At 60.3% G+C, this 12,974-nt stretch overlaps 2 protein-coding genes across 6 annotated transcripts; one reads left to right on the forward strand and one right to left on the reverse strand.

The window, feature by feature from the left end:
* Positions 1 to 628: 628 nt before the first annotated feature.
* On the reverse strand, positions 629 to 6,067 carry C1QTNF1 (C1q and TNF related 1). Of its 3 annotated transcripts, none has more exons than XM_064150790.1 (4): positions 5,896 to 6,067; positions 2,575 to 2,731; positions 2,313 to 2,455; positions 629 to 2,020 (listed from the first exon to the last, which is right to left on the reverse strand). In XM_064150790.1, the coding sequence occupies exons 2-4, from the start codon at positions 2,715 to 2,717 to the stop codon at positions 1,470 to 1,472; spliced, it is 837 nt and encodes a 278-aa protein (XP_064006860.1). In that variant the 5' UTR covers positions 2,718 to 2,731; positions 5,896 to 6,067; the 3' UTR covers positions 629 to 1,469. The 3 variants fall into 3 exon arrangements, with proteins under 3 accessions (XP_064006860.1, XP_064006859.1, XP_064006861.1); XM_064150789.1 differs by having other exon boundaries at positions 2,575 to 2,751; XM_064150791.1 differs by lacking the exon at positions 2,575 to 2,731.
* On the forward strand, positions 1,579 to 10,672 carry CANT1 (calcium activated nucleotidase 1). Of its 3 annotated transcripts, none has more exons than XM_064150774.1 (4): positions 1,579 to 1,691; positions 8,574 to 9,213; positions 9,473 to 9,676; positions 10,133 to 10,672. In XM_064150774.1, exons 2-4 carry the CDS (start codon positions 8,595 to 8,597, stop codon positions 10,501 to 10,503), a joined length of 1,194 nt encoding a protein of 397 aa, XP_064006844.1. In that variant the 5' UTR covers positions 1,579 to 1,691; positions 8,574 to 8,594; the 3' UTR covers positions 10,504 to 10,672. The 3 variants fall into 3 exon arrangements, with proteins under 3 accessions (XP_064006844.1, XP_064006845.1, XP_064006843.1); XM_064150773.1 differs by lacking the exon at positions 1,579 to 1,691 and adding an exon at positions 6,796 to 6,904; XM_064150775.1 differs by lacking the exons at positions 1,579 to 1,691; positions 9,473 to 9,676 and adding an exon at positions 6,793 to 6,904.
* The last annotated feature ends 2,302 nt before the right edge of the window (positions 10,673 to 12,974 follow it).

The following is a 12,974-nucleotide window of genomic DNA, read 5'->3' on the forward strand; positions in this document are numbered from 1 at the left end:
GACGGGGCACTGGGCCAGTCGTGAGCAGAGAATGCAGGGTCCTTGCCCCCCCTCATTCCCCCCAACAGGACAGCACTGCCAAGGCCCTGGAGGCACCGCCAGCCCTAAATGACCTGATCAGCCTCCCCTGGGCTGCTACTACACCCCACCTATGGGGCCAGGGCTTTAAGCTCAGACCTTATCCCTCCCTCCCTTGCTGTGCTGGGGGGGGAGTGTGTTGGTCTCTAGCTGCAGCCCTGCTGTGCCCAGCCAGTGACCCACCAATCCTGACCACTGGCCTCCTAGCTTGACTTCAGACCTACTTCATCACCATGGACCTGCTCACTGATCCCGGTTTTTGGTAAACCTGGGCACCACCCCTAGCCTGCATCCCAGGCTGATGGGTCTGTCACTGCTCTTGGTCCTCTCCGGCCCTCAGGAAGCAGCTTGTCCTTGCAGGGCCCGACTTGAGTCTCCTTGGCTCTCCAGGGACATTCTGCCCTTTCCTTCCAAGCCCTTGCCTGGCAGCACCATGACAGCCTGTGGCTCTCTGGGAGACGCTGTACTCCAGGAGCAGAAATCTGCCCTGAACTGCTTGTAGCCTCCATGCATACGAAGCACAAGGGCACACTGAAAGCATGAGGAGGACTCAGAATCGTGGGTTGTTTAATGCGGTCACAAGCTGTGCAGAGGGTGGGGGACAGGCTGCTGCTGCTGCCCCAGCCCTGCTCTGCTGTTACATCTACAAAAATACAAAGGCTGGCCAGCAGATAATCTAATGGAGAGAAAGCAGCTGAGGCCAAAGGTCCTGCACCCAGGGCTGCCGATGGGAAGCCAGCCCCTCAGCAGCATCGGTGCAGAGACTGCAGTGGGGAGACCTGTGACAGGGACATGCAGAGAAGAACTGATGCAACCTGCTCCCCTGTGTCAGCCCAGCGAGTACCCAGCACCATGCCCCAGCATCTGGTGGGATCCAGCTCTGCAGAAGCACAGAGGAGCTCTTAGTGGTTTTATTGCCTTTCCTACTAGATGCTGAACACCCTCTGCACTTTTCCAGGAGTTTGTGGAGCACAGCACAGCGCAAGCAAGACCAGGGAGGAACACAGTGCATGCGTCTGTGCCGCCACACACTATCAGTCAAACCCACTCCACCAGCAACAGCTCACAGCTAATGCCATGAACGCCTGGGCCCCAGCAAACCCCCCCTTTGGAAGCAGGTTCTGGTGGAGATAAGCTCGCTGCCCAGCCCAGGAGAGCAGCTGCTGCCTTGGTCAAAAATGCAACAGAGGCTGGAAATGGCTTCAGCTCCTCCAGGTGCACCTTATCAGCCTCGAGGAGCAGAGGGGGGTGGGATTCACACACTCATGCAGCTGGTTAGGGTAGTGGCACATCGCAGGGCTAACAGCTCAATGGTAGGTGGCATGCCTGGGGTGAGAAGGCAGCAGGGGCTCCTTGGACACCCATCCTAAGGAGCAGGGTGGACCAGGTGCTCAGGGGTCACCGCTGTACTTGATGAGGTGGCCGCTGAAGGTGATGTAAGTGTCGTACTCGTCGCTGAAGATGGCGTTCTCGCGCTCGCCCTTGTAGAGCCGCACCCAGACCTCATCCTGCTCCCGCAGCTCCAGCATGACGCTCTGGCTCTGCATGATGCTGCGGTCGCTCACCTGGGCATAGAGGATCACCACCTCCACCCCGTTGTGCATGATGTGCAGGTATGTCTCCTTCTGGTTCCAGGTGTGCACATTGAGGCTGAAGTAGTAGATGCCAGGGACGTAGCAGTAGAACTTGCCCGTGAACATGTTGAAGTGGTCATAGAGGTTGACAAACTCCGTGTCAAAGATGAGGGTCTGGTAGTAGTCGTTGCTGTGCAGGGGTTTCTTGCGGCCCACGGAGAAGGCAGCATAGTGGTTCTTGCAGCGTTCCCCTGGGGCACCCACACTGCCCTTCTGTCCTTTAGGCCCCGTGTGGCCCCTGCTGCCAGCCACCCCTGTCTTGCCAAACTTGCCCTGCATGCCTCGCTCACCACGGTCTCCCTTCTCACCTGGGCAAAGCAGGAGGGACAGCTGTGGTGAGAGATGGTGCATGCCATTTCTAAATCCAGTGCCCTGGAAGCCTCTTTGTCCAACAGAAAGGGTTGGAGAGAGCAGGGACCCCACCAGCCTCTGCTCACCTCCCCTCTGCCTGTGATAGGTGCTGGACAACAGGCACCAGCTTCTCACTCCCAGCTTTGTGCTAACCCTGGGGTGATGCTGGCAGACCTGGTAGCATGGGCTGACTGGACTGCAGGTGCAGCCACAGGCACTGCCACAGTGCAGGGTCCCACTGGCCCTCACCTTTCAGGATGGTCACGTTGATCTGAGGCACGAGCTGGTACGGGGAGTAGGAGAAGCGCTGGTCGGGTGGCTCACAGCAGCGGACGCAGCGGGGCAGTGGGGGCAGCTCCTGGGCACTGCTCGCCTTCTGCTCCCGCATGGCCCTGGGGAGGGCAGAAAGCAAAGCGCAACAGGGAGCTACAGGTGGGGGCCGGGGCCCTTTGCAGTGCCAGGGCTGCCCCGGCCCCCAGTGTGAAATGCCCTGGCCCCAGGGTCCCCTCACCTGGCAGCATGGTGCTGGGACAGTTCCTCCTCAGGGTCCATCTGCAAACGCTGGTCAGGGCTAGGACTGGTCTGGCTCCCCGCAGGGATGGGCAGCAGCAGGCAGTAAAGCAGCATGACACTGAGTGCCCAAGGCCCCTCCATGCTGCCACAGTGTTCTGTGAGATGCCAGGGATAGCTGAGTGGGACAGCAAGGCCTGAGTGTACCAGAGGCTGCAGACATGTCCTGCTGTGCCACCCTGGCTATGCCCTGCACTGTCACCTTGACAGGACCTGGTGCACCAGACAGCTGCATTTGCAGCCCCAAAACACTGTTCTGCCCTCCCCAGCACAATCTGCAGTGTGGGCACATCCATCTCTTGCAGCTGCAGGAACCATCTGGACCTAAATAGCTGCTTTTAGCTGGCCTCTGTGCCTCAGAGATGCTCAAGTGAGTGTCTGGGCAGACACACATTTGAGACAGCACAAGGGCAGAGAGCTCACCAACACTCTAGGATCTCCCAGAGCCTTGGTATGCACAGAAGAGGGAATTTCCCAGAGGGTCAAGATTGGAGCAGAGCAGCAGCCTCTGACTGAGGCCAAGTGCTGCTGCTTCTACTTAGCCTGACTTCAATTGCCTTCCATGGATACCCAAGAGCTCAGGGTATCAGCTGCAGATACCACGATGCTGTGGTACATCTCTGCCTGTTGTGTGAGACCCCAGACCTGCCCAGGGAGGGCGCCTGCATTCCAGACCCAGTGTGTAGAAGGACGTCCGCAGCTCAGGCTGCACAGAACCCATGCAAGGGGCTCCTGTACCCCAGACCCTGCAAGCCCTTGCTCTGAGGGCTTGCAAGAAGACAAGATCAACTTCACCAGAGATGTGGACGCAGGCTGGCAGCCAGTTGCCATAGGGAGAAAGCTTCCTGGGAGTCCACATCCTGTGTGGGGCCAAATCTAATATTTGCAGTAGCTGGTGGCACCATGGCCCAACCCGGGCAGTTCTGCTGCCCTTCCCGGCCTTATCACAGCCTTATCTGCTTGAGGCATGGGGCTGGGCACGCAGCACTTTACCCTGTGACCCCAAAGGCGCCAAGACAGCCATGACCAAGCATGCATGTGGCACTGCCCAGCTGCTTAACATCCCACAGCAGCAGGGTCTGAGGTGGGACCAGTCCCATATTGCCATACTGGGATGGGAAGGCTGCTCACTAGGCTCCTGTCTCTGTTGGGTGCCTGGCCAACGGGGCACAGCCTTTGCTTTCTACCCTTCCAACAGCCTCCCCCTTCACTGCATGGCCATGCTCCATGGAGATGTCTAAAAGGAGGCTGGATGAGGCACTTAGTGCCATGGTTTAGTTAATTAGAAGGGTTAGGTGATAGGTTGGACTCGATTATCGCAGAGGTCTTTTCCAACCTAGTTAATTCTGTGATTCTGTGATGGGGTATTCCAGGATCCCAGAGCTCCTGCCTAAAAGGACAAAGTGCCCTACACAGCACTGCCCCCCATACCAGATGTGTGCCAGGCCGTGGGGAAGTGTTTTGGAGCAGAATCCTGGTGGGTTTGTGAACACCTGCTCTCCAAACACTGGTGTCCCCATTCAGTGGTTGCCAGGTTGTTAGCCTTTTCCCCCAGGCACAGGGGCTGGTGGGATCCAGGGACCAGGCAAACATGCTCTGGCAGCGGGTGTGGAGGGCGTTCGAGGCCAGGGTGGATGCCTGGCTCATGAGTCACCTTGGCTGGGGCCAGGAAGGGGCGGAGGGATGGGGAAGGGCTCCAAAGGGCTTTCCCGCTCCCACCCTGCAAAGGGCCTGTCCCCTCACGCACATCCCAAGTGCCTCTCACTTTGTTATCTCTGCCCGTGTCATGCTGGTGCTGCCAGGTGTAGGGAGAGGCAGTGCTGTAGGTACTGCATGCAGGCAGCCTTGTGCTGCGTTCTTCCTGCCTGCACCCTGGCCTGCCTGGCAGGCAGAGGAGAAGTGAATCAACAGATAGAAGCACGAAGGAGGCCAGTCAGGATCTTGCAAACAGATATCACCCAGGGGACCCTTAGCCCTGCATCTCTTCAGCCTGCTTGGTCTCCAGCTGTGCCTACTACATGCTACGAGTATGGCACGCAGCCTGCTGGGATTTTGGGAAGCCCATGGCTTTCACTCAGCTTTGGTATCATCAAGCCAGACATTCCCCTGAGATGTGCAGCAGGCTCAACCCTGGAGAAAACTCAGCTTGGCAGGGAACTGCTCCACAGGAAGAAATCCTTCAGCAGGAAATTCCCACCGAGAAAGGCAGCACGTTTCCCAGGCTGTCGCAGGGCTGGAAATGAAGGCGAGCATGCTGTGTGTGGGGCACTCAGCAGCAGCTTGTTGGGCCCCCAGCATGGGTCTCCCCCAGCACCCTGTGGGCATGCTGAGTGGGAGGTGCCTGCTACGCACGGGCATACACAGTCCTGCTGAGGGAACGCTGTTTGTCCTGACAGTGTTGGGCGTTCTCCAGGAGTACTTTGGAGATTTAAACTCAGTGGCTGCTAAAGCCTTGGGGCTGCAAGTCAAAACATCCTGAAATACATTCCAGAAGGTGATAAAGACCAGGATGAAACAAGGGCAAACCCTGGGGAAGGATAAGGGAGCTCAGGGTGGCAGGACCTGTGTACCTGCCTTGTCCTACCCACTCAGGGTGGTGGATACAACCCGCCCTGAGTCAAAGCAACCAAAGCAAAGGTGCCTCTAGGGTCGTGCTGGTGGGATGGCTGCTTCTATCTTGTGCTGGAATGGTTCCGAGCCATTTGCGCCACCAGAATGGTGCAGCTCCAGATGTTGACTGGGTGGGAGCTGCATGGGGCTGCTGTGGTGAAGTGGTCACAGCCCTTCAGCTCCCACTGCACCAACAAGATACTGTGCTGGGGACCCCAGCAGCCACCATGTCCCCAGGGAAGCCCAGCTCTGGGTCTCTGTGTTCATGGGTCCTGGCTTTTTTGGGCACATGATTAGTGCAAGGCTGGAAAAGCCACAGTGCAGGATTCCAGCTGTAACCCTGTCAGTACTGTCCACTTGCAGCTGTTGTGCATCTGGCTGTGTCCTTGGAGGACTGTCAAACTCAGCTCTGTGGTCCCACCACCCCCCTTGCAAGCAGGATAGGATCCTCGCTCAGCTGAGGCAGGGATTTTGCTGGATGTGCCTATGCAGCAGGGAACCAGATAAGGCAGAGCTGATCCTAGCTGAGTCCACACCGATACCACAGTGCCCATGGCCAAACAGCACCCACCCTTGGGTACACAACGAGGTGCAGCTCTGGAGTGCTGGTGCCCAGGCCTACAGGGTTCCCCCAAAACTGCCCCTCACCTACCTCTGGGGCACGGCTGCTCCCTCCTGGTGCTGCCGTTTCTTCCCTAGAGCATCCCCCCCGTGCTGTGTCGCCCTACCAGCCCCGGGTGCAGGGGGGAGCTTGCCCGCCGTGATCTGCTGCTCCCGCGGCCTCTCCTCCTTCGCCCGGGCGGAAATGCACTTTATAGAGAGCGAAGGAGGCAGCGGCGGAGCAGGACGAGGCGCAGCCCTCCCACCCTCGCACTGCCAGATGTGAGCCCAGCGGCGCGGGCGGCTGCCGTTAACCATGTGAGCTCCCAGTGCCTGCCAGCGCCGGGCCCGTGGCCACGGCTGCCGCTGGCCCGAGGTCATAGAACGGGAGCAGCACATGGTGGGAGCTTCACGAGAGTCGGCTCGGGGGGCTGGGACTCCAGCAGCTGCAGCCATGCTTCACAGCACGACCCTGCCCCACGCTAGGAAAGCCGCCAGCTGTTTCCCAGCTGCACGGACACTGAGCTTGCTCAACTTCAACTGGGAATGACTGGCCACGGTTTTTCCGCAGGTGGCTGCTGGCAGCCACACCCGCCGAGCCTGACCTGTCCCTGCACCCTATGTGGCCAGGGGACAAGGGGTACATCCAGGCCACCGTTGGCTCGGGAGATAGGACCCCGCCTCATGCTAGGGGAGCCACCGGTCGTTCCCCAGCCTCAGATGAACCGGAGCCTGGCCAGCCCCTACAGGGAGCGACCATTGCTGGGCGCCAACCTCCCGTGCGCGCAGGGTTCTCTCTCCTGGTCGAGGCGGGCCCGAGCCAGCCCGGGTGCGGACAAGGGGCGGAATGGAACTGCAGTTCCCAGGAGCCCCCTTGGAGCTGCGGACGGGGCGGCAGCGGCGGTGGTGCGCGAAGGCTGCAGGGAGCGCCCGACGTGGTTTGGCCGCTGTCGGCCGCCGTGCTGGTTCGCGGGGGCCGCCGGGAGCTGTAGGCGGCGACGGCGGCGGCTGCTGCGCTCGGTGGCGGGGGAGGCGGGCAGCTGCACCCAGGCGGCGCCGCGGTGAGCGGGGACAGCGGGGCACCGAGGCGGGGGACAGCGGGGCGGCGCGGAGCTGAGCTGGGCCGGGGTCCTGCGGCCTAAATCCGAGCCGAGCCGGGGCGGGCCTGCAGGATGGGGGTCTCCACCGGCCTGGGGTGGGAGCACCGTGAGCCCCGAGCACCCTGCTCGAGCGGGAGCGTCGATGACCCCGAGGCTGTGCCCTGGGGCGGGAGGTCCCGAGGACACGGAGGCTCTCTAGGCCCTGTATAGGGCGGGTGGTGCCGCCTTCTCGGCAGCTGGATCGGGGAAGGGGCTCTGTTGTTCCTAAGGGCACGCCTGGCAGAGCTGCAAGGTCTCCGTATCCATGTCCGGGGGACCTCGTGATCACACCCCGGGGACCAGGGGACCCCACGTCCGTGCCCGAGAGGGCCGGGGGCTCGAGGTGGATGCTGGAACCTCACAGCTGCAGTCGGGGCCAGTGCACTGAGCAGGGTCTCTGCGGCCCTGCCGAGGGTGATGCTAGAGGGTCCGGGTTTAGTTCTCCACTGCAGCAGGGTTACAGAGCGAGCAGCCACCCCTCATGGACTCTCCCGTGCCCTGGCTGTGGCCAGGAGCATGCCCGCCTGCCTGGGGCTTGGTCCCCATGCTCAATGCAGTCTCTGTTTGCATCCTGGGCTGCTGAAAGGCACATTGAGAGCCCAGTGACACGGTTGCCTGCGGGGAGCACGGCCCGTACCCAGTGCCAGGCCCGAGGCCCCACCACAGCCAGTGCCAGGCCTTTTGGGGACAACCCTGAGGACTCCTCTGCATTGGCTTGATCTGGGGGTCCTTGCCCCATGCTGCATGGCACCAGGTGAGTGCAGGTGCTGCTGGGGCAGTTTCCATTCCTCATGGGCTGCTTGCTCCCTGCATAGCTTGGAGTGGCTGTCCGCAGGAGCCCAAGGAGCTGCCACGTCCCCTGTGTAGCACAGAGGGAAGTGGCAGGAAGAGGAGGCACTGCTGGTGCTCTGGCCCTGTAGGTGGGCACAGCTGTGAGTAGGCTGAAGGTGCCCACACACAAGTTCTGCCTAAGGAGATGCTTTGACTGTGAGCCTGGCAGGATCGGGGAGCTGCAATGAGTTTAAGGCTGGACAGGCTGGGGGTGTTTTTCCCTTGGACATGGCATTGCTCTTCCTGCTCAGGCATTGACATCCTGGTTGGGCGGAGCTGCCACGTATCTGCCAGTGTTGCCGCGGGGCCTGAGAACAAACTCACCGGCAGGGCCATTTCCTTGTGAGCTGAGGAAGCTGGGCCAGGCCAGCTGGCAGCTTCAGAGGCAGATGAAATTCCTCTCACTCATCTTCCTCCTGGGGCTGTGTGGGGACACCCCAAGACAGGTCCCTGGCCTTAGCTCCCTGCCTGGGCTGCTGCAGAGCCTGGGCAGGTAGAGTTGCTGAGCAGCTTGTATGTGCCTGTTGGCATGCCAGGGCTCATTCTGGACTGGGAGTGCAGGGAGGGGTTGAGAAGGGGCTATGGGTGGCTCTAGCAGCAGAGCAGCCCCCCATGACATGCTGGCTCTTCCCTGTGCAAGACTCTGTGCAGCACCTTCTCCTGCTTGCCTCTCCTTCATGATCATGCCCTGCAGCCCCCTGAGCCCAGTGCAACACCAGGCTCTAGCTCTCTGACCTGCTTCCTCTCCTCTTTCCACCAGGGTCTCCTCGCCTGTAGTCTGATGCCCGTCCCACCCTGCCATGAGTCTATGAGCCCGCTCCGGATCAGCGTGGGTGGTCTGCCTGTCCTCGCGTCCATGACCAAGGGGGCTGACCCCCGCTTCCGACTGCGCTGGAAGGCCATCGTGCTGTCATCAGCCTTCGTGGGGTTTGTGCTGCTGCTTTTCTGCCTGCACCGGTCCTCTCCTGCCCGGCCCAGCCCACCCAATCCTCACAACTGGCAGCTCAGCCTGCAGGCAGGGGACCGCTACAATGACACCTACCCACTGTCCCCACCGCAGAGAAATCCCGAGGGCGTGCGCTACCGCATCGGAGTCATCGCAGACCTGGACACGAAGTCCCGGAGCTCTGAGGAGCACACCTGGTTCAGTTACCTGAAGAAGGGCTACCTGGTGCTGTCGGACAGTGGGGACAGTGTGACAGTGGAGTGGGACAAGGACGAGAGCGTGCTGCAGTCCCACCTGGCTGAGAAGGGCAGGGGCATGGAGCTGTCCGAGTTGGTTGTCTTCAATGGGAAGCTGTATGCAGTGGATGACCGGACAGGAGTGGTCTACCAGATTGAGGGCAACAAGGTGGTGCCCTGGGTGATCCTCCCAGATGGGGATGGCACAGTAGGGAAAGGTGAGCTCCTCCATCCTTCCCTGAAGACACAGCAGGGAAGCCCTTTGCTTTTTGTGGCTTGCAGAGGTGGGGTGCACTTTTTCTGTGACCCTGTAAACCCAGCTGAGATGGGATCAATTTCTACTGGGGTTCAGCTGGCCATGTAAGGGAGGGCTGTGCCCAGCACAAGGCTTCCTGGTACTGCCTGCATGGGAGTGAGTGCTGGTCTGATGTCCATGTGCTGGGTGAGCACCAGCTTGTGCTGTTCTCTCCACTGCAGGCTTCAAGGCAGAGTGGCTGGCAGTGAAGGATGAGCACCTCTACGTGGGGGGACTGGGCAAGGAGTGGACCACAACGACAGGGGAGGTGGTGAATGAGAACCCTGAGTGGGTGAAGGTCATTGGCTACAAGGGCGATGTGGGCCATGAGAACTGGGTGGCCAACTACAACGCACTGAGGGCTGCAGCAGGCATTCGCCCCCCAGGTACTGAGTGAGACTCCCTCCTGCCACCCTGTGCCACACACCCTCTGCGGGCTCTGAGACAGAGGTACTGGGACTGGTGTGAGATTTAAAGGATGCTGAAGGCTAAAGACCTCCTGCTGTCCTGGTAGAGAGGCCAGAGCCTGCCCTGGCCAGTTTTTTCCTCAGTCTGTGCTAGAGGCAGCTGGTGATTGGCTCAGGTAATGCTGTGCCTGGCAGCCAGGCCCATGGGCAGAGGAAGGCTGTGCCAGAGTGCTGTTGCCCAGCTCTGGGAGAGATTAGGGGGAGCTGCTGCATGAGCAGCAGGGCAGGCGGAGGCAGGAACGTTGGCAGCAGTTGCCTGTATGGGCAGCCTGTGACCTCCTCAGCTGTGGTGCCTTTGTGATGGGGAAGGGACCCACAGCGGGCTGGTGGGTGCCCCGTTTGCCAGGTGCCATCAGCCTCTGCTCCCTGCTGCAGGTTACCTGATCCACGAGTCTGCCTCCTGGAGCGACACGCTGCAGCGCTGGTTCTTCCTGCCGCGCCGCGCCAGCCACGAGCGCTACAACGAGCAGGCGGACGAGCGGCGAGGCACCAACCTGCTGCTGAGCTCCACCCAGGACTTCGGGGACGTTAAGGTGGGACGTGTGGGTGAGGTGGTCCCCACTCACGGCTTCTCTTCCTTCAAGTTCATCCCGAATACAGACGACCAGATCATTGTGGCGCTGAAATCAGAAGAGGACAACGGCAAGGTCGCCAGCTACATCATGGCCTTCACGCTGGATGGACGCTTCCTCCTGCCTGAGACCAGAATCGGGAGTGTGAAATATGAAGGCATTGAGTTTATTTAACTGACATTTGCACCGGACTGGAGGGACGTGGGAGGCTGCGGGTGCTGGGCAGCCCTTGCTAGCAGTGCTCCTGGCTGGGCACATGCCCTGGGCTCGGTGGAGGGATGCTGAGCAGCAATCCCAGCTCTGTAGCTGGCCTTTGCGTCTTCAGTAAAGCGTTGGCCTTGTCGTCTCCTGTAAAGTGTTGGCTCTGCTGCGGCAGGCGTGGTGCAAGTGTTTCGGCAGTGGCACCTGGTGGCAAAGGACTGTCACCACAGGGTGCTGCAAGCCCCGGCCTAGGAGATGGACGGCGAAGTCACTGTGTGCGGTTCCCCAGGCAGGCCTCATGCTGCAGTCATCAGCTCCCAGTCCCTAATTGTGACACAAACCCTCCGCAGTGTGTTGGGGGCTCTGGGGACATCCAAGCTCCGGGTTTGCAGCTGAGGAGAGGTCAGAGCTCCAACTCTGTTGGTCTACCTTGTGTCCTTCCAAGCCGTGTTGCTCCCTGGGTGGAGAGGGGTCTCCAGTTGAAGCACTGGGTCCATCTCAGTATTTGAGGGAGCAGGTAAGACCTGGACACCAGAGCCCAACCACACTGACAGCCTGTCCTCAGGCTACCCCACAGGATAAGCTCCAATCTTTATCCCCAGCACCTCACTGGGGATGTGTTTGAAACATGGTGACAAGCATTCCTATGAGAAGGAGCATCCTTGAGGGTATGACTGGCCAGATCCTGCCCCATTCTCTTCACCCTCCTGGGGATCTCATCAGGGTGTCACAGCCAGGGCAGACAAGGGCTGTCTCTGCGTTGTAGCTGCAGGGGATTTCATCAGGCCACTTTTCCTTCCCTTTTCCTGTAAGCTGAATGAGGTGGCAGCTGGGGTGACGGGTGGCCCTGGGCACTGCTTTTTGGGGAAAGTGTCATTTGGAAGGGAACTGCGTCAGTGTCCCTCTGCCCTTGTCACTGAGGGGAACACAGCTGTTCCTACATGAGTGGCAGCACTTAGGTGGGCCTTAGGCATTGGCAGATGGGACCACTCCTGGTGCTGCTGTCCCAGCAGAGTGTCTCTGCCCTTGCAGCTGCAGAAAGGGAGTGTGGCCCCATGTGGCTGAAGAGGCAAACAGCCATGGACGGGTGCAATGTGGCCACATCCCTGCGCCTGGCCCCACATGATTCCTAGCCCACACCGCAGCCAGGTAGTGGTTTGCTGGCCGTGTGCCTTCTCCCAGCCCTGCCTGTGCACAGCTCAGGCCCAGAAGGTGCCTCTAGAGCCATCCCTAGGAAGAGCCAGGACCCGGACAGCAGCTGGCAGGAAGCATGGCCATGCCTGCACTGCAGGCTGCTGTGCTTGGTGCAAGAGGGAGAGAGCCAGAAGCACCAGCATACCTTCCCCGGGGCCAGCAGCAGCTGGGAAGCATTTGCAGCAGCCATGGGCTGGGATCCCTCTCCGAGCTTGCCAGTGGTGTTGTGAAATCCTGGCAGCAGTCTGTGGCCCCCCAGGAGGAACTTGCACATGTCTTGGGAGTTAGAAGTGTGAAACCTGGGCATCTGCAGGCCACAGGGCCTCCTTACCACCCCACTGACCACAGGGTCTACAGCTACTGGCCTGGCCCACACTCTCTTGGTTCAGTTGAGTCCCTGTCCCAGTTCACAGGGTAGCACAGCAGCCCCCTTCCCATCAGGACAGCGAGGGGCTGGGGCTGGTGTTTGGCTCTGTGGTGTTTCCTTGGTTTGGCAGGGGAGACCTGCAGATGCAGGGCAGCTGGTAGGGAATGCACTGATTCTGCTTGCAGGATTCTCTGCAACTCTCCAGAGCTAGTGTGGGGTGACTGCACCATGGGGACTGGCTGTGCTCAGGGTATGGAAGGGACCTGTTAATTCAGCTGCTGGGTTGCAGTTGGGTGGGAGGATTCACATTGCTGAGAGCTGGCAGGCCAAGGGTCCAGCCAGGCTGCCCCTCCACCCTATCTCTGTTTACAGTATCCAGCATCCCCCTGAGCTGCACTTGCAGTGCCTACAGTGCTGGACATGTGTTTTTGTTTAGACCAGACAGTGACTCATGTTGGCTGCAAGTGGACACACTCATCTCCTCTGTGGGCAGCTCTGCCCCGGGCACAGACCCATCCCCACTGCTGTTGGGCAGAGCTGGCCTCAGTCCCTGCACGTGGCCTCTGGGACCGTGCAGCACCCACCCCAGGGCACCCAGGCTGTGTCCCTAGTGCACACTGGGTGCCAGCTGGCCATGGGCCACATCAGTCACTGCCTTCACTTGGCACAGCCTCTCCTGGCCTTGCTTGCCCTCCCAGATTGGGCTTGGCAGCTCCACAGCACCTGTCTTGGCCCTAGGGCTGTCTTGATGGCTGTCCTTGCTGTGTGGCCCATTTTTTACCCTGGGCTCACCCTGACAGGGAGTTCTGCACCCCACTGGGAAGTGAAGCTTTCCATGCCATGTCCTCCTGCGGCCCAAGACCACCCCACCGGCTGCCCAGCC

Source organism: Pogoniulus pusillus, chromosome 11, assembly GCF_015220805.1.
Source record: "Pogoniulus pusillus isolate bPogPus1 chromosome 11, bPogPus1.pri, whole genome shotgun sequence".
In the NCBI taxonomy this organism is placed as follows: Eukaryota; Metazoa; Chordata; class Aves; order Piciformes; family Lybiidae; genus Pogoniulus; species Pogoniulus pusillus.

Excerpts from the sequence above, each read along its gene's own strand:
- C1QTNF1 (XM_064150790.1), bottom strand. The coding sequence starts at position 2,717 with ATGGAGGGGCCTTGGGCACTCAGTGTCATGCTGCTTTACTGCCTGCTG. Across the intron at positions 2,456-2,574 it reads TCCCAGCACCATGCTGCCAG|GGCCATGCGGGAGCAGAAGG; the intron begins GTGAGGGGACCC and ends TGCCCTCCCCAG. Across the intron at positions 2,021-2,312 it reads CAACGTGACCATCCTGAAAG|GTGAGAAGGGAGACCGTGGT; the intron begins GTGAGGGCCAGT and ends TGCTTTGCCCAG.
- CANT1 (XM_064150774.1), top strand. The coding sequence starts at position 8,595 with ATGCCCGTCCCACCCTGCCATGAGTCTATGAGCCCGCTCCGGATCAGC. Across the intron at positions 9,214-9,472 it reads GGATGGCACAGTAGGGAAAG|GCTTCAAGGCAGAGTGGCTG; the intron begins GTGAGCTCCTCC and ends TCTCCACTGCAG. Across the intron at positions 9,677-10,132 it reads AGCAGGCATTCGCCCCCCAG|GTTACCTGATCCACGAGTCT; the intron begins GTACTGAGTGAG and ends TCCCTGCTGCAG.